The sequence below is a fragment of the Aphanomyces astaci genome (genome assembly GCF_000520075.1).
Source record: "Aphanomyces astaci strain APO3 unplaced genomic scaffold supercont1.5, whole genome shotgun sequence".
NCBI lineage: Eukaryota > Oomycota > Saprolegniomycetes > Saprolegniales > Verrucalvaceae > Aphanomyces > Aphanomyces astaci.
The window spans coordinates 969,316-985,376 of NW_009798268.1; the positions used below are offsets into that span (position 1 = coordinate 969,316).

General features: G+C 52.4%; 8 protein-coding genes across 12 annotated transcripts; 5 read left to right on the forward strand and 3 right to left on the reverse strand.

Annotated features, from left to right (window-relative positions):
* Positions 1-118: 118 nt before the first annotated feature.
* Positions 119-2,400, forward strand: H257_03105. 2 transcript variants are annotated; one of them, XM_009827056.1, is made up of 7 exons: positions 119-610; positions 674-1,067; positions 1,114-1,351; positions 1,411-1,540; positions 1,593-1,724; positions 1,836-2,021; positions 2,080-2,400. In XM_009827056.1, exons 1-7 carry the CDS (start codon positions 128-130, stop codon positions 2,320-2,322), a joined length of 1,806 nt encoding a protein of 601 aa, XP_009825358.1. In that variant the 5' UTR covers positions 119-127; the 3' UTR covers positions 2,323-2,400. The 2 variants fall into 2 exon arrangements, with proteins under 2 accessions (XP_009825358.1, XP_009825359.1); XM_009827057.1 differs by having other exon boundaries at positions 119-1,067.
* Positions 2,401-3,057: 657 nt separating this feature from the next.
* H257_03106 lies at positions 3,058-3,971 on the forward strand. Of its 2 annotated transcripts, none has more exons than XM_009827058.1 (3): positions 3,058-3,218; positions 3,279-3,694; positions 3,731-3,971. In XM_009827058.1, exons 1-3 carry the CDS (start codon positions 3,105-3,107, stop codon positions 3,825-3,827), a joined length of 627 nt encoding a protein of 208 aa, XP_009825360.1. In that variant the 5' UTR covers positions 3,058-3,104; the 3' UTR covers positions 3,828-3,971. The 2 variants fall into 2 exon arrangements, with proteins under 2 accessions (XP_009825360.1, XP_009825361.1); XM_009827059.1 differs by having other exon boundaries at positions 3,743-3,971.
* H257_03107 (hypothetical protein) lies at positions 3,871-5,380 on the reverse strand. The gene has a single exon (XM_009827060.1). It carries the CDS (start codon positions 5,354-5,356, stop codon positions 4,097-4,099), a length of 1,260 nt encoding a protein of 419 aa, XP_009825362.1. The 5' UTR covers positions 5,357-5,380; the 3' UTR covers positions 3,871-4,096.
* An 859-nt stretch (positions 5,381-6,239) lies between these two features.
* On the forward strand, positions 6,240-7,927 carry H257_03108. 2 transcript variants are annotated; one of them, XM_009827061.1, is made up of 4 exons: positions 6,240-6,886; positions 6,929-6,994; positions 7,062-7,258; positions 7,318-7,927. In XM_009827061.1, exons 1-4 carry the CDS (start codon positions 6,326-6,328, stop codon positions 7,505-7,507), a joined length of 1,014 nt encoding a protein of 337 aa, XP_009825363.1. In that variant the 5' UTR covers positions 6,240-6,325; the 3' UTR covers positions 7,508-7,927. The 2 variants fall into 2 exon arrangements, with proteins under 2 accessions (XP_009825363.1, XP_009825364.1); XM_009827062.1 differs by having other exon boundaries at positions 7,062-7,927.
* A 286-nt stretch (positions 7,928-8,213) lies between these two features.
* Positions 8,214-9,596, forward strand: H257_03109. 2 transcript variants are annotated; one of them, XM_009827063.1, is made up of 4 exons: positions 8,214-8,834; positions 8,903-8,968; positions 9,136-9,332; positions 9,384-9,596. In XM_009827063.1, exons 1-4 carry the CDS (start codon positions 8,277-8,279, stop codon positions 9,511-9,513), a joined length of 951 nt encoding a protein of 316 aa, XP_009825365.1. In that variant the 5' UTR covers positions 8,214-8,276; the 3' UTR covers positions 9,514-9,596. The 2 variants fall into 2 exon arrangements, with proteins under 2 accessions (XP_009825365.1, XP_009825366.1); XM_009827064.1 differs by having other exon boundaries at positions 8,903-9,332.
* Positions 9,597-9,819: 223 nt separating this feature from the next.
* Positions 9,820-11,816, reverse strand: H257_03110 (hypothetical protein). Its single transcript, XM_009827065.1, has 4 exons — positions 11,154-11,816; positions 10,965-11,092; positions 10,136-10,588; positions 9,820-10,086 (listed from the first exon to the last, which is right to left on the reverse strand). The coding sequence occupies exons 1-4, from the start codon at positions 11,802-11,804 to the stop codon at positions 9,918-9,920; spliced, it is 1,401 nt and encodes a 466-aa protein (XP_009825367.1). The 5' UTR covers positions 11,805-11,816; the 3' UTR covers positions 9,820-9,917.
* Positions 11,817-12,032: 216 nt separating this feature from the next.
* Positions 12,033-14,335, forward strand: H257_03111 (hypothetical protein). The gene is made up of 4 exons (XM_009827066.1): positions 12,033-12,659; positions 12,723-12,738; positions 12,860-13,052; positions 13,629-14,335. The coding sequence occupies exons 1-4, from the start codon at positions 12,055-12,057 to the stop codon at positions 14,231-14,233; spliced, it is 1,419 nt and encodes a 472-aa protein (XP_009825368.1). The 5' UTR covers positions 12,033-12,054; the 3' UTR covers positions 14,234-14,335.
* An 87-nt stretch (positions 14,336-14,422) lies between these two features.
* Positions 14,423-16,057, reverse strand: H257_03112 (hypothetical protein). The gene is made up of 4 exons (XM_009827067.1): positions 15,441-16,057; positions 15,305-15,387; positions 14,922-15,235; positions 14,423-14,814 (listed from the first exon to the last, which is right to left on the reverse strand). Exons 1-4 carry the CDS (start codon positions 16,010-16,012, stop codon positions 14,533-14,535), a joined length of 1,251 nt encoding a protein of 416 aa, XP_009825369.1. The 5' UTR covers positions 16,013-16,057; the 3' UTR covers positions 14,423-14,532.
* Positions 16,058-16,061: the final 4 nt, after the last annotated feature.

Genomic DNA, 16,061 nt, shown 5'->3' on the forward strand with positions numbered 1-16,061 from the left:
TCTTGATGCTCAAGCGTCGGTACATGTATCAGATGCGAGCAGCCCCAACTTCAACTCGTTCGAAACCGTTTTTTATTTTGTACCGGATAATCATCCGGCCAAGTTGAAGCGACACAGTGGGACAATCATGGGCATACCAACCGCGCTCGACGACATCCACGGCATTGCCGCGAATGCGTGGGACGAATTGGCCATTCCATCTGGATCGTCTGTGGATCGCATCGTGTCTGTGTATCGGGAAATCTGCCTCAAGCGCGCTCTGGGCATGGAGCTGGACAAGGAATTCTTCAAGAAGGCGGTCGCGTACCGCTTCCTCAACTCGATTCCCCTAGCACGGAAAGAGTACCGAGCCGACGACATCTTGCCGCTTCTGCATTCCCTCGACGCCACAGGCGACATGACTGACCCGTCACGAAGTGTCCGAGCCTGTGCAATGCTCGACGTGTCCATCGGGTGCATGGAGCGAGCGCAGAGCCCATGGCAGCTTCCTTACGTCAACTACGTGATCAACGTGCATTATTGCATGCGAAAGCACGTCGTTCGGCGACGGTACTCGGAGTTCCTGGCGTTGCACGACTCGCTGATGCAGAAACTACCCGTGATTCCCCATGTTCGTTTTCGTTCCTAGCTACAACAACGAAACAAGTCACGTCCTTGCGCTGTGTGTACGTAGCTGCCAGCAAAGTCGTGGCGGTACAAGCTCGTCATGCCAAGCGACCGCGCGCGCGACCTCGTGCTGTACTTGAGTCGGATCATCCAGCTCCTCACGTATCGCAAACTCTTCTCCACAGACATCATGGCGTTCTTAGAGATCGACTATTGCAAACTCCGATCGGAAGAGGAAGCGTTGTCGGCGGACGCGCTCAACCGCATCGCGCCAGTGTTGGACGGATCGATCGTGTTCCTTGTGGACTCGTCGTGGATGACTCAATGGCGAAACTTTGTCCTGGATAAGGATGGCATGTCGCCGCCAGGGCCGATTTCCAACGCCGACTTGCTGGACGATCACGGCCGGCCCAAGAAGCACATGGTCGTGCCACGTCATTACCGATTCCTCAGCGCCGCCGGTACGATGCCATGTTGTTGTCCTTGTGATAACGACGGTAACGTTAGCGTGGAAGTTCTTCCGACTCATCTACCGCGGCGGACCCGAAATCACGCGCAACACAAAGTCCATCTACGCGCCTCGGGTGTTCAGCCCTGAGATGGCATGCTTGAAGGTCCAGACGTTCGTGCGGGGCTTCTTGGCGCGGTCCCACGCGCATCGCCGCCGACATGCAATGGGGTTCCGCCGACCCATCATGGAGCGGTCTTTCGAAGCCATGGAGACGCTCCAGCTCACCGAGCGAAAGCAAGCCACCACCAAATCATAACGTAAACCGATCATGATCATGATGGTGTGGCCTGTAGGATGCAGACGATTCGGTCCTTGGTCGAGCTCAAACTCGCGCAGAACCGGCACTTGGCCGCCGTGACCATCCAGCAAGCGTACAAGCGATACATGCATCGTGTCTTGTACGCCGACGACGTCCCAGTCAAGGTCATATCCACCATTTAGTCTGACTTTGGCAGTGACATTTGACGAGTTGTAGGTCGAGTCGAACGTGCTGCCAGATGTGGCGGCGGACTACTTTACGCTCCAAGAGATTGGTTTGATCGAGGACGACGCCGCGCGCCTCGTCCAGTTTATCCACACGATGCAAAAAGGCGTGGCCATCATGAAGGTACTAGACCTCCTCCTACTACTACTAGTGTTGATAGCTCCTCTGGTGGGGTTGGATGATGATTGCATGATTGGGAATATATATATATATATATATATTATTCGTTGGTAGCTGAGCTCGCGGTATAAACCGACGCCGAAACTCAAGTTTTTCAAACTCGACCGCATCGGAAGCCAACTCATGTGGACGTGCAAAGCCAAGCCGTCGCCCAAGTCGATCGTGTTGGCCAAATGCAAACGCATTACGATGGAGTCCCCTGTCCTCCTCAAGTCTGTGCTGGGAATACGGTCCAAACAGGTACTACCAGAGACGTGTGTATCAGCCTGCGACGATATGTACTAACACGAAGGGACAGACGGCGGCGCATGATCATGGTGTGGTCCTGACGCTCGTGGACAAGGAGGTGGTGCTACTGGCTGACTCGGCGTGTGCGGGTAACGCGCTGTTCTTTGGGCTGCAAGTGCTCATCAAGGAAGGCAAGGAATCGATGAAAGCTCCCAACCTGTACGACCAAGACGGCGTCATGCGGCGCCAACTTGTGCACGCCAAGGACGTCGTGCGGCAGGCGTTGGCCGTGCACGACGACCTTGACATGTAGTAGCTAGTTCGTTACTCGTAGCACTAATGACAGATTACAAGTAACGTTAGCCCGAGAGTTCTCGCATAATAGACATACATCCTTGCTGCATGAGAATTGACTAATCAAGCTTACATACATGTAGCAATCATGCCACCACCCCGTTGTGTGTCGTCGGTGTGTGTGAAGAATAGTTAACAGGCTCAGGTACAGTATAGTAGTAAGATTGGTAGCTCTTGACGACTTTACCGTATTTGTCGTTGATCTGTACCATGAACTATAAAACGCGAATATATTTCTGAAATTCAATATAATCTCAAGTCGATTATACAATTCAAATATTTAAATAATGCCTTCAAATTTAATTACTCCGGAGTGGTGCAAAGGTACGACAAATACGGTAGGAAGGAGGTGGATTTAAGAGGGATTCTACATGGTCATCACTGGCATGGCGTGGGAACAGCGTAACTGCTGCAAAGTGACTACTTGCATGCAATTCATGCCCAACCAAGTGATGAATCGCATCACTGCAATCTCGACTTCATTGTTGTGGTGTCCTGACTGCAAGCATTTGGCTACACAGGTAGTACTTACTATTAGTCTTGGTTATGAGCTCGGCAGGTCATGAAGTTGTTTCCTTCGTGTTCGCACGCATCTTTCACCTCGGATTGCAACGTCGACGACAATCGCTTGGACCGTTTCCACGCCTTGGCACTTGGTTTAACCTAAACTCGCTTAGGACTTCCTACTCGCCACGGTGGCTAAAAATACGCACAGTGCCGACGTCAGTGCCATTTCAATCTATGGGGTCACAGGACAGCAGCAGTCGATGGCATTGGCAAAGTCGCCAAGAAGCGCGACGAGATGACGTCGCCCGAACGGACTTGGCCAAACGCGACGTGGCGCCCTTGCATCAGGTGAACGCGGCACCACCATGTTGACGACACGTCAAAATCTATGCAACTGGTACATCGTAGCTGCTGTGCAAATGCACGTATGAGGCGTGGAAACGGTCCAAGCGATTGTCGTCGACGTTGCAATCCGAGGTGAAAGATGCGTGCGAACACGAAGGAAACAACTTGGAGTGTGAGGAACGCTTCAAATCGTGGCTCAAGGCCAAACAAGCGATGTCCAGTCGTCAGAACAAGGGTACTACCACCAAACCAAATGTCCAAAGACCAGAACTTCCGCCGTTCAAGCCCCGGCTGCCACGTCATTATTCCTCGACAGCGCCGCCGAAGAATGCGAAAGCACCCCACTGTACCGAACCACAGCCAAAAGATTCCACCAAAGCCAACGCCGCGTACGGCAAGTGGCTGCGAAAGAAAGCGGCCGAGCACATCGTCGCGAGACGACAAGCTAAAGCACAGGCGGACGCTCGAGAAAGTGCCAGGTATGCAAGGAATCGCATGACGTCATCACGTGGTAGGTACGCTTGTAGGCGCCAAGTACATGCGAACACGTGGGTCAAGCAAGCCGTGGTGGTGCTAGCGTATTCGTGTCCTGTGCAGCCGCGGCGACGCTAAGCCTAATGAACGGGATCAAATAACGCTATTTGACGCTGCCTATGATGATCATAACGTCAGGCTGCATTGGTACTCCCTCGTGTAAGATACATGAAGGGTTTACATACAACCTAGTTGTTCTACCAATGTGATGCCACAGTACGCTCTCTAAGGCCTCGTAGTAGGACTCCCGAGTACGGGACTCTCACTGTACTACTACATAGTACACGAGACTAACTACTGTTGGTCAATCGTCGAAACCACTGCAAACAGATGACGATGCAATTAATTTACTTGAAGACCTTGCCGTCAGCGATGGGCTTGCCGTCGATCGTGTCTTCGGAGCAGAAGTACTCTTCGATGCGGGCCTTGGCGGCGTCGTCGAGGACGTCCACCTTGGTCCATGTGTAGTACTCGGCGTCAGGGTTGGCTTCGAGCATGTGCTCGATCTCTTGGCCACGGAACAACCAGCAGCCGACGATTTCGATCAACCCGCCTTCGACGCCGACCACGGACTGCACGCCAAACGAAAACTTGCGCATGGCTTCCGAGCGCTGGATGAAGCCCGACACGGCGTTGCACGTCATGAACATCTTCTTGTTCTCTTCGTTGTAGTTGTACTTGTTGAACCAGAACGAGTACCCTTCAGCATCAAAGTGTTCCCACAGCCACTCCATGGCTTTGGACAACGGCTTGGTGTTCGAGTACGTGACCTTCCAGTCGTCAAACTTGAGCTTGGACGGGCTGGTGCGGTTCAGCACGGCCAACGGGTGTTCCGCCTTCTTTTCCTTGGGGGCTTCGTCGAAGTCAGCGTCGTCGTCATCTACTTCCTTGGGCTTTTCCTGCTTCTTGGCCTTGGGGGCGGCGGCAGCCTTCTTCGGGGCTTGCTTGGCAGGGGCGCCGTCGGCCAAAGTGGCAGAGTCGGCAAGGTACACTTCGCCGACGATGGCGGCGAATTCGGGCTGGGCAGCCACGGTCGTGAACCACCGGAGCAAGTTCGAGTAAGGCTTGCGGAAGTCCTTGTCCAACGCGAACTTGAACGCGTAGATCAACGCACCAAACACGGCAATGTCGGCAAGGGTGATTTGTTCGCCGACAAAGTACGTGCGGAGGAGCAAATGGTTTTCCAAGATTTGCAACACCTTCTTCGTGTCTTCGATGGCCTTAGCTTCGAGGGCCGCTTCCCACTTGCGGTAGCCGAAGATTGGGTACAAGAGCGCGTTGAGGGGCAGTTCGAGTTCGTTCGAGACGAAGTCCACCCATTGGTCGACTTGGCCGGATTCGTAAAAGGTCTTGCCGAGCAAGCCGTTGTCGGCGCGGATGCGCGCGATGTAGCGAGCGATGGCGTTGGACTCGAAGATCGGGCCTTCGGGGGTTTGCAACACGGGGACCTTGCCCAACGGGTTGAGCTTCAAGAACTCGGCGGACTTGTTGTCCACGCCCATCACGAAGGTTTCTGGGATCTCGAGGTTGACGCCGCTGTATTCGGCGGCGATAAAGATCTTGAAGGCGCGGGCGCCGCCCTGGGGCACGAACAACTTGTAAGCCATGATGCAACGACGGAGCAAATGCAAAAATGAAGTGTCAGATTCATGGATGGCGTGGCTCAACCCAATCCTCGACAATCATTGGTTAAAATTCGTCACTGGGTTCAGTAGAGTCAAGAATATATTTGAAATACAAATAATAATGACTTGATATTCATAAATACACCAGAGTACTACTTACTTCATGTATTTACAGTTAATAATGTAATAAAATTACGCGGTATTTACAAGCTTGGGGAGCTTCACGTATTTAATAATTACTCTTAACGCTCGGGGGGTTCGGGGTTTTCAACGAGCCAAACCTCGAGCCCCCGGTTGACCTGAACTGGGGCTTCGAGTGAGCAATGATCGTACTTTGTGGATGAGGGAACCAACCCTCTGCCATAAAATTGCAGTTTCCCGTGGATAAGTGTAAGGTACCTTCAATTTGGCCAATGAAATTGCTTGAATTTCGGATTAGCCAATCAAATCGCTAGCAAAATTAAAGTCGAAGTAAATGAACACCAAGTTGAAGTCATTTCAAGCCAATGAAATAATGTAGACAACCTTTCGGCTTCAGATTCCACGACAAGGTCTGTTCAAGAGCACCATGAATTGGCCTCGACGTTATTACATCTCGCGTCACGTTAAGCATAGAGCTGGGCGATGGCATTTGCATATGCCTGCACAGGTGCGGTGTCTGTTCCTCAGTGAAAAAGTATTTATGTGACGTCGAACGGCCCAATTGCACAATTTTATTAAAATGACTCCTAGAAGAATACGTATGTTACTCCCAGTATAATGGAATTGTCACTGTGCGGTCTACGTTTCTATGCTCCATAAGTTATAATTATTGCTGTTTTGTACCCACTCTTTAGAGGTACAGTACAGTACTAGCAGGCACCACTGTACGGGGAATATACATTGTGTTAGAACGGCCGAATTTTCGCCGACACGTCCGTCACTTTTCCGAAAGATCATCAGCATCGAAAGATGGGAAACTTCTTGAGCACTCCCCAGACAGACAAGGTCACGCATGTGGGTGAAGGGAATGGAATATCGTTCGGCGTCAGCTGCATGCAAGGATGGCGCACAACCATGGAAGATGCGCACATCGCCCAGGCCAACGTGCCTGCATTTGCTGGTGCGTCCATATTCGCCGTGTTTGACGGCCATGGCGGCAACCTTGTGGCGGACGAGAGTGCCGTGCGGTTCGTGGATACCTTAGTGAAGGAACATCAACACACGAATGACCCACAAGCTATCGGCGCTGGACTCCGCCGCGCATTCTTGGCCCTGGACACGGAACTGCGCGCGATGCAAAAGGTCGAGAGTGGCGAAGACCAGAGCGGATGCACCGCGCTAGCTGCGTTTTTGACCGACACACACATCATCGTGGCCAACTCTGGCGACTCCCGCGGCGTTCTTGCGACGTGCGGCGACGCTGTCGAACCCATGTCGTACGACCACAAGCCCAACAACGCTCGAGAAAAGCTGCGCATCGAGAAAGCTGGCGGCATGGTCCGCAACAATCGCGTGAACGGCGATCTCGCGGTAACCATCTGCCCAGCCATCGAATTATTCATACGCGTGTAGGTGTCGCGGGCGTTAGGCGACTTCTACTTCAAGGAACGGCCGGATCTAGCCCCCGAAGCGCAACAGGTGTGCTTCTCAGCCCCCATTTCGTTGATGGCATCATATCGACTTGAAAGGGCATGTGACGCTGTAGGTGTCGCCAGAGCCAGACATCAAGATCGAAGCGCGGTCGCCGTCGAACGAGTTCCTCTTGTTGGCGTGCGACGGCGTGTGGGATGTCCTGACCAACGAAGAAGCGTGCAACTACGTCCGTCGTGTGATGCTGTTGGGGGAAACCAACATGGGCCTGATCTGCGAAGAACTGCTCGACTATTGTTTGTCCCTGGATAGGTACTGTACGCCTCCCAAAACAAAAAAAGTAGGGTTATTTGGTGTTGAATTGTACCTAGTCGGGACAACATGAGCGCCGTGCTGGTGGTGTTGGAAGGAGCCAGGTTTGGGACTGGCGACGGCGTCCTCGGCATCCGGAAGGAGCGGGAGGCAGCCGAAGAAGCGAAGAAGCGGCAGCAAGAACTCGTGGGCCAACAAGAAGGGCAAGACCCGCCGCAAAACAAGTTTACCATCGTAGGCTCGCAATAGGCAGGCAACCTCGAAGTGTCGATAACTAAACGACGAGTTCCATGGCCGACTCGTGCTGTTGTGCGCGACCGTACACACTTATGTCGACTAGAGCATGCATACATGGTGCGTGCATCTAGGCTGGGAGAACGAGTACATAGACATCACACACCACCTGCTGACATTGAGAGGAAGTAGTTGGTGTGGCTGGGTGAATTCCGGGTATGGGAAACGTTGGCTCCGGACAATGCACTGATGGTATGGGAGAAGCAGCTTGAGATTTTGATGGGCTTGTTCATGGTTGACGGACATGTGAAGTAAAGGTAGCCAGCCTTTGCCTTGTGGCTGATACTCGTGTAGTGTCATGGTACTATGTGAGTGGTGAGCATTTCATGTGTGTTGTTGGCATGTCCAACCCTGCTTTCATGTTGGACAAGGCACCATATGGAAAGCGCGTGCACTTGGGGTTTGTTGTACTAGTACGTGGATAACGCCATTTGGACACGTACTATTGCTATACCGTCCACGATCAATGAGGAAGCATCGCAATGACGAGGTGCTTCTGCCTCAGCTTCGTCGACGCAGAGCAATATCACTGACGCGTTACGGCAGATATAGTCGAAAGGTCGCGAAACGAAAATATTCTTCAATAATATGTTGCATCAGATGGATAATAAAAATATCGAAAATGGTCTATTTCTAATGCGAACCTCAAGTTCGTGGACTTCAATGGAGGAGGGGCAATTTGTTCATTTGGATTTCGTCCAAGACCCATCATCGTTCATCGTCTATGGGCAACTTCCTCAGCAGTCCGCTCACGGAGAAAGACACCCACGTCGGGTCTGGGAATGGCCTGTCCTTTGGGGTCAGCTGCATGCAGGGATGGCGTGCGACGATGGAGGATGCACACATTGCGCGCACGTCGATCCCGTCCTTTGACGGATGTTCCATCTTTGCAGTGTTTGACGGTCATGGGGGCAAGTTGGTTGCGGACGAGAGCGCGCTGAATCTGATCGAAACGCTGGAGAAGCAAGATGTGAATGTGAAGGACAAGGACGACATTGGCGGTGCACTCACGCGGGCATTCCTAGCGTTGGACATTGAGCACAGGCAGCTCAAACAAGTGGTCAGTGGCGACGACCACAGTGGGTGCACTGCCATCGCTGCGTTCATCAACGACACACATATCGTGGTGGCCAATTCTGGGGACTCGCGGAGTGTCCTCGCGACAGACGGCGGCGTCGTCCCGATGTCGTACGACCACAAACCCAACAACCCAGGCGAACGTCAACGCATCGAAAACGCTGGTGGGTCGGTCCGAAACAACCGCGTCAATGGCGACTTGGCGGTATGCTTCGTCCTCCTCGCTCCGTCTCCATTCCCCTGGGCACTAAACCATCTTCTATGGCTTGTTAGGTATCTCGAGCATTGGGCGATTTTGTGTACAAGCAGCGTCCGGACTTGCGCGCCGAGGACCAGCAGGTACATGCAGTAAATCGCTCCGTACTATCTCATGTACAGGGTTAGTTGTCGTGTTCAAAGTGAAGTCCTGCCTTCGTCTCCAGAATCTCTCTGTGATGTGTCCCCGTTCAGACTCTTTTTACCACTGTGATGCTCTTTTCTCTTAATGACGACGAAATCGTGTGGAGGTATCTGCCGAGCCCGACGTCAAGGCGGTGGAGCGAACTAAGGACTTTGAGTTCCTCTTGCTGGCCTGCGACGGGGTGTGGGATGTCATGTCCAACGAAGATGCGTGCGCGTTTGTGCGGTCGTTGCTGGCCCACGGCGAGAGCAACATGGGGCTCATCTGCGAAGAAGTGCTGGACCACTGCCTTTCCCTCGGCAGGTACTTACGAAGCTCATTGGTGTTGTCGTCGTCGTCGTGACTCGTGCCTAGTCGTGACAACATGAGCATCGTCGTGGTCAAGTTCCCTGGCGCGAGAATCGGAACGGGCGATGGAGTCGCTGGCCTGCGAAAGCTCAGGGAAGCAGAAGCGGCCAAGGCGGTCGAGTTGGCGGCCCAATAATAGAGCCTATGAAGACTTTGAAAATATACACTAGCGCCCTGTACGTCAGTCATGCTAGGGTTGTACATGTCATTGGTTTTGTACTCATACTAGTACTACTACGTACTGAGTAGGAATACTGTACTGTTCAGTGATTCAGTGTACAGTGCACTGTACACCTACGGTCGTTAGATTGAACCACGTTGTTTCATTCTAATACAGGAATCAACTTGGTGAACTTTACGTACACTAAGTAATGTGAGCATCCGACTACTACCAAGTACTACTTCGAAGTAAGTTCGTACGTGGTCGACACAAACTGGGCAATGCTGTTGCCATGGTTGGTATACATTTGTACACGACTTTGTAGCTGTACAAGTTATATTCCCCACTACTCACTACCTTCCTCCACTACCTTAACGATATTACACTTCCACGTGGCAGTTCTTCTTGGCCTTCATGGCGTCCGTGCTTCGATGCGCCGTGTGCGTCGTGGGCTTGACATACCGGGACAGATCCAAGTGCTTGAAGTAGTCGATCGTGCGCTGGAGTCCCGCTTCTAACTGCACGACCGGCGTCCAGTTGAGCACGGATCTACACATCATTTCATTTTCGTCTGCTTTTCACTCTGTGATCGTCGTACTTGGCGAGGGTAATGTCGGGGCGGCGCAGCTTGGGGTCGTCGCCGGGGAGGTCGAGGAACACGAGCGTGGACGCTGACTTGGTCATGCGGATAATGGTCGTAGCGAGCGCGAGGATGGTGATTTCAAATGGGTTGCCCAAGTTCATGGGCCCCGAGTGCCCCGACGGGTTGTCCATAAACTTGATGAGGCCGTCGACGAGGTCGTCCACAAAGCAAAAGCTGCGCGTCTGGCTGCCGTCGCCGTATATCGTGATGGGCTCATTCGCCAGCGCTTGCAAGATGAAGTTGCTCACTACACGTCCGTCGTGCGGATGCATGCCCGGGCCGTACGTGTTGAAGATGCGCGCCACACGGATCTGTGTGTTGTGCATGCGCTCGTAGTCAAAGAACAGTGTCTCAGCCACGCGCTTGCCTTCGTCATAGCACGACCGAACCCCCCGGCAGTTGACGTGGCTACGGTCACGTGGTTCAATGTATATGAAGATCAATCGTCAGGCGGCTAGAGTGGATATACCATAGCATATCATCATTACCACCATACATACACACAAGCAAACCAAACCATATCAACGCTATCCAAGCACTACATATAGCAATAATACCCATAGAAAGGTATGTAGTGAGTACATTTATTGTAAGCAGGTCCACACAAACAACAGACAATGAGCAGGCATGTTTGTTCATGTCATGTGTATGCACAACGCCGCTGGATAACATGAATATTGAGTAGTTCGACTTTTGCCGCATTCTGAGATACAGTACTGACAGTCATGCCAAAGAAAGTAGCATCCAACACGTGGGAAAAGATAGATGCGAGTACAGTACGCACCCAAAGTACTCTTCGTGTTGCGGAGACACTTCTGGATCGCCGTACACTTCAGACGTGGACGCTTGCAACACCTTGGCGTTCAAACGCTTGGCGAGACCGAGCATGTGCAGCGCCCCGAGGAACGATACCTCCACATGATGACAAGGTCAGCGACGACAAACGATGTCACACATGTGTACATGTATGTACCTTGGTGGTTTTAATCGGGTTGTACTGATAATGCACGGGGGACGCAGGACACGCCAAGTTGAAGATCTCGTCCACTTCGCAATAGTACGGCTCGGTCACGTCGTGACGCACAAACTCAAAGTTTTCGTAGCGCTGGAGGTCCCGCAACGAGATGCGCTGGCTCGTGAAGAGGTTGTCGAGGCAAATCACGTCGTGGCCCATGTCCAGCAGCCGCTTGCACAAGTGGAGGCCGAGGAAGCCTGCGCCGCCAGTCACAAGGATGCGCTTGAGCTGTGTCCCTGGAGTCGCATCGGGGCGTCGCTGTGGCTTCGCGTGGACAGGAGTTGCGTCCGTGAGGGTTGGCGCCATCAGACGCTGCACTGGAATGATACGATCACTCGAAGTAAACGAGGTCACGACGTTCGCTGAACCATTCGACGAAGATGGAGACTTGACACCCGCAGGAGCGTCGCGGCACGTGTCGGTGTGGTTGCGCATGCGTTGAGCGTCGGCGTAGAAGACATGCCCGCAGTAGTTGCACTTGCATCTCTTGCGCTTAGGGTCCGAGAAGTCGTCCGCGTAATGATCCCAGTGCGCGCCACGCTTGCGTCCGACGCTGCCGTCGTCGCTCAGGCCGTGGAAGCTGCTCTCGTCCAAGTTGTGGTGGCTCATGCGAAATCAAATCCATAAAATTGCGTGCCATCACTTTTATGCAATGGTTTTGCAATCACTTGATAATTCTAGGAGATTTGAATATTATTTCCTATAATATCATTAATAATTTACCGTTTCTGGAAATATCACAGATTCTTTGACTACTACTATGTAGTACTACGTAGTATTAACAGTTAATCGCCTACCGTGAACTATATTTAGCTTCACCAAGGCACCGTGGCATTCAAGTGTCTTTGTCACATGGCCGATGTCTACAGCACCGATCAGAGAAGCACCACCACTGCTGCGGAAGGACAAGCGCGTCGCTGGTGGAAAGAGTCCGGTGAAGACTGCTTGGGCAAAGGAAGGGAGTAGCAAGTCGTTGATTCCGGCTGTCGGGGGCAAGTACTCTGTCTCTGCAACGCCTCCTCCGACATCCACAACAACAGCCACTGCTTCGCCATCCCCAACTAAACCAGCTCCGAGCAAACCACTGCTCCCTGCAGAAACAGCTTCCCCCGCTCAAATGTCCCCACCAAAGCATCAAATAATGTCCCCCGCAAAGCCCAAGAAGGACCTTGTGGATCCTCCTCCGCAGACTCCATCCCCTTCCGCCCCCACACCCCCAGTAGCCACGCCTGCAGCAGCAGACCCTTCCAAGGCAATCCCTGAAGCTGTGCCATCGTCGCCATCTCTAGCCCCCGACGGACGACGTGCGGTGAATGACACGCCTGACTTCGAAACCCCGCTGGGCATCTTTGGGCCACAGTTGCAGCAGCGAGAGACGGAAGATCTGTGCTTTGCCATGGGCATGACAACCCTCGAAGTGCAAAAGCTCGTGGCGATTTTCAACGACATCGATCTCAATTGCTCGTAACTTTCCACATTGAAGGAATGGAACTACTTTTCTGCGAACGTCACATTGCTCTTGTGTAGGGGGCTCATTAATCTGGTACGACTTGTGTACTGCACCACTGCTGTCTCAAATGTCACCCCTTCCTCACGCTGGCTGGGATGGACCACCACGCCCCCGAACGTTTGCCTTGTTTGATACTAGTTTGATGCTGTTGTAGAGGGAACTCTACTTTTTACTCGACACGCCCCAGAACAAGTACACGTCCTCGATCCTCCGCTTCAGCACCCACCAAAGCGACCCCGTGAAGCTCGACATCGACGACTTCGTTCGCATTGTGTGCACCTTTGCGCTCATGTCCCAAACTGACATCTACCGGTTCTGCTTTGACACGTTTGACGAAGACGACTCGGGTAAGATGAATCCCTGGCCATGACATATCTATCCCCCATCGTTGTTTGGTGTGTTGTATGCAAAACAATACTTCCAACTGGCTTTGGATCCTGTCGATTCTTCGCCACTGGACTTCAATTGGCATACATGGTTCAGTTCTGCATCGATGGGAGTTCTTTCTTGTGGTGTACAAGTATATAGAGTAACGTTCGTTACTCCAAAAGTAGCAGTACTATTGTGGTTTGCACCTTATTTGGCCTAATCGAACGATATATATCCTCAAATTATTATAATATATTTGGACATCGCAACAGATTGTTAATTAAATGTGTGCACGGCCGATGAAAATGCTCCAGTCCATTACGTATTAGGGTTACGTAGTACAGTAGTTAGTACTACTACTATCAATGGTATCATTCGTGGTGGTGTATATTACTTATATATCGTACGTCCATCTGATTTGCTCCAAGCCGTCGTCCTGCACCATCCATTCTGACATGGCCCCATCAGAGTGGACACATATCACTGTTTTGTACTAACTTACGGCGTCCCCACCACTTGACGTTACCATCCAATCGACTACTAACATTTTCTAGGGTCGTTGAGCAAAGACGAGTTTGTCGTCATGTGCGACTCGATCCAAATCAAAGGCGACGGGTTCTTCCAGGGCAACTTCAAGAAGGCGATGGAAGCATTCGACGCCAACCACGACGGACTGCTGGACTTTGCCGAGTTTATCGAAATGAACCGCAAGTTTCCGCTCGTGTTTTGGCCGCTGTTTCATTTCCAAGAAACGATGCAGGAAAAGACGCTGGGCAAGCGCATGTGGACCAAGATCCGCGCGCGCCAGCTGCAAATCGACGCGTGGCGCCACTACATGAAACGATTCCTCGGGCGGGCGCCGCCGCCGACGTGGAAGGAGCGCTGGTGCGGATGCATTTCCACGGACCAGCGGCTCCGCCTCATCGCAGCCCAATTGTACGACCAAGATCAACTGCACCTCAAAATGCAAACAAAAAGTCACCCTGGAGGCAAACGAACCGAGCCGGACCGAAAGTTGCTGCAGCGGGGGACCTCCAAGGGAGAGGCGTCAAGTCGAAACACGAAACACAGCGCACTCCCCACGACTACTAGTAGTAGTACTAGTACTACTACTACTGGAAGTAGGACGAGCCACGTTGGCAACCCAACCCACAAGTAATGATGCCAATGGATGGTTGCGATTGTTGTGCTTTCGAGGAGTGGTTCCTCGTTGCGTGTACAGTAGTACGAAGTACGAGTACTAGTAGTAGTGTTGACGGCATAGTGACTGCTGGTATAGTATATAAAACATAGATAAATATATAATATAGATATACATATTGTGCAGTAGAACATATTAACTTGATAGGTGTACATACAGTACAATATATACTTATATATCTGCATGGCCACGAAAATCATGACTGGAAGGTGCCCACAAGTCACCAAGCCACAGTGAATGAGACTCGTTTCTTTTTGTTAACGGAGCAAGTACATCAACCCGGCCGTAAGCACGATCGTTATCAACAACTTGAGCACAAACCACGTCGAGTGCTGCCGACTGGCGGCGGACGGCTGGATGGTCGCGTACAGCACCGCGGCGCTGAGGGCGGGCGTCCCTTTTTTGGCCTTGGCGGCTTGCACGACCAGCTTCTGGAGCTGCGGCAGCGTGGTCAGCTGGACGTTGTACCGCGATGCCAGTTCCAACACGTCGTCAAACTCGTACGTGATTTCAGTCGAGAGGTGGTCCGCTAGGTCCGCCTACCCTTCAAAATGAGCAAGTAGCTCCAGAACATGATACAGTAGCTCAGTACGTTTGATATGTGTAAATAGTACAAAGACAAGTAGGCAAGGAATAGGGTACCTACCGTGAGGAGAGGAACGTCGTCGAGCGTACCACTGGTGACACCAAAATCAAACAACTGGACGAGCCCGGAAAAGAGCACATTCGGCAGCGGGAGCAGCGCGAGGATGGACGGAATCGGAAGGAAGCAGTGCGCGGACTGGTCTAACGACCAATGCTTGTCCTTGGCCACGCGGTCCAGCACTCCAAGAATCTCATGAAGCATGTCCGCGTACAGCAAGCGGCACTTGCGGTCTCGGAGGGCTTCAGACACGGAGAGGTTGGTCAGCGCGCACACCGTGTACAGCGACGTGAGCATTGCGTTGGACCAGTGGATGGCTACAGCGTACGACAGCAGCAGGTGAGAAAAAAAATGACGAAAAAAAGATATTTTTGAGTGGACTTCACCTCGGAGGTTGCGTCGACTGATGATTTGCAACGCACAGCTATGGAGAATGTCCAAACAGAACAGCGCTTGTTCCTTGTCCTTGCTACGAGTGAAGGACATGGTCGTTGAAAGGAGGGAGAGTAAATGGCTACGTACGACAGCCGCTCGATGAAGATGGAGCCGTTGGTCAATGGGGTGAGAATGCCGTTGAGGTCGCGGACGACGTCGAAGCACGCACCGCCGTGTAGCACGATTTTGTCGGGAAAGTGCGTCTTGTCAAAGCCTTCCTCGCGCTTCAGGGACGTCTCCAAGTGCACGATCACATGCTGCTGTGGTTTCGTTCCCTTGGGGAGCTCAATGGCCTTTGCGACTACGCCCGCGCAATGGTTCAATTGCAGGATGTCCACGCAAAGGAAGATGACGTCGCTGGATACGAGCACGGACACGTCAGTTGTGTGTACGACATTCGACGACGTCAGGACAGCACCGTCACGGCGACGAGCTTTGAAGGGCGCACTCTTGACGGAGGTGGACTTACGTGGTGGCGTCGGGATCGCCACCAAATGGACCTTTTCACACCATCCTCCTTGGGATATGCATGCAGCCAGGTACTGTGCCAAGTTCACATGCCGCTTCGTCACACTGCTGTTAGCGTTGTAAACCACAGCCACGCGCGGCTGGCGGCCAGCGGTTGACGTCTTTGCCTCGTCCGTATTCTTGGGTGCCATGATGCCGCGTCCGTATGCAAATGACTTCGTCGTCCTGGCGACGAGTTGA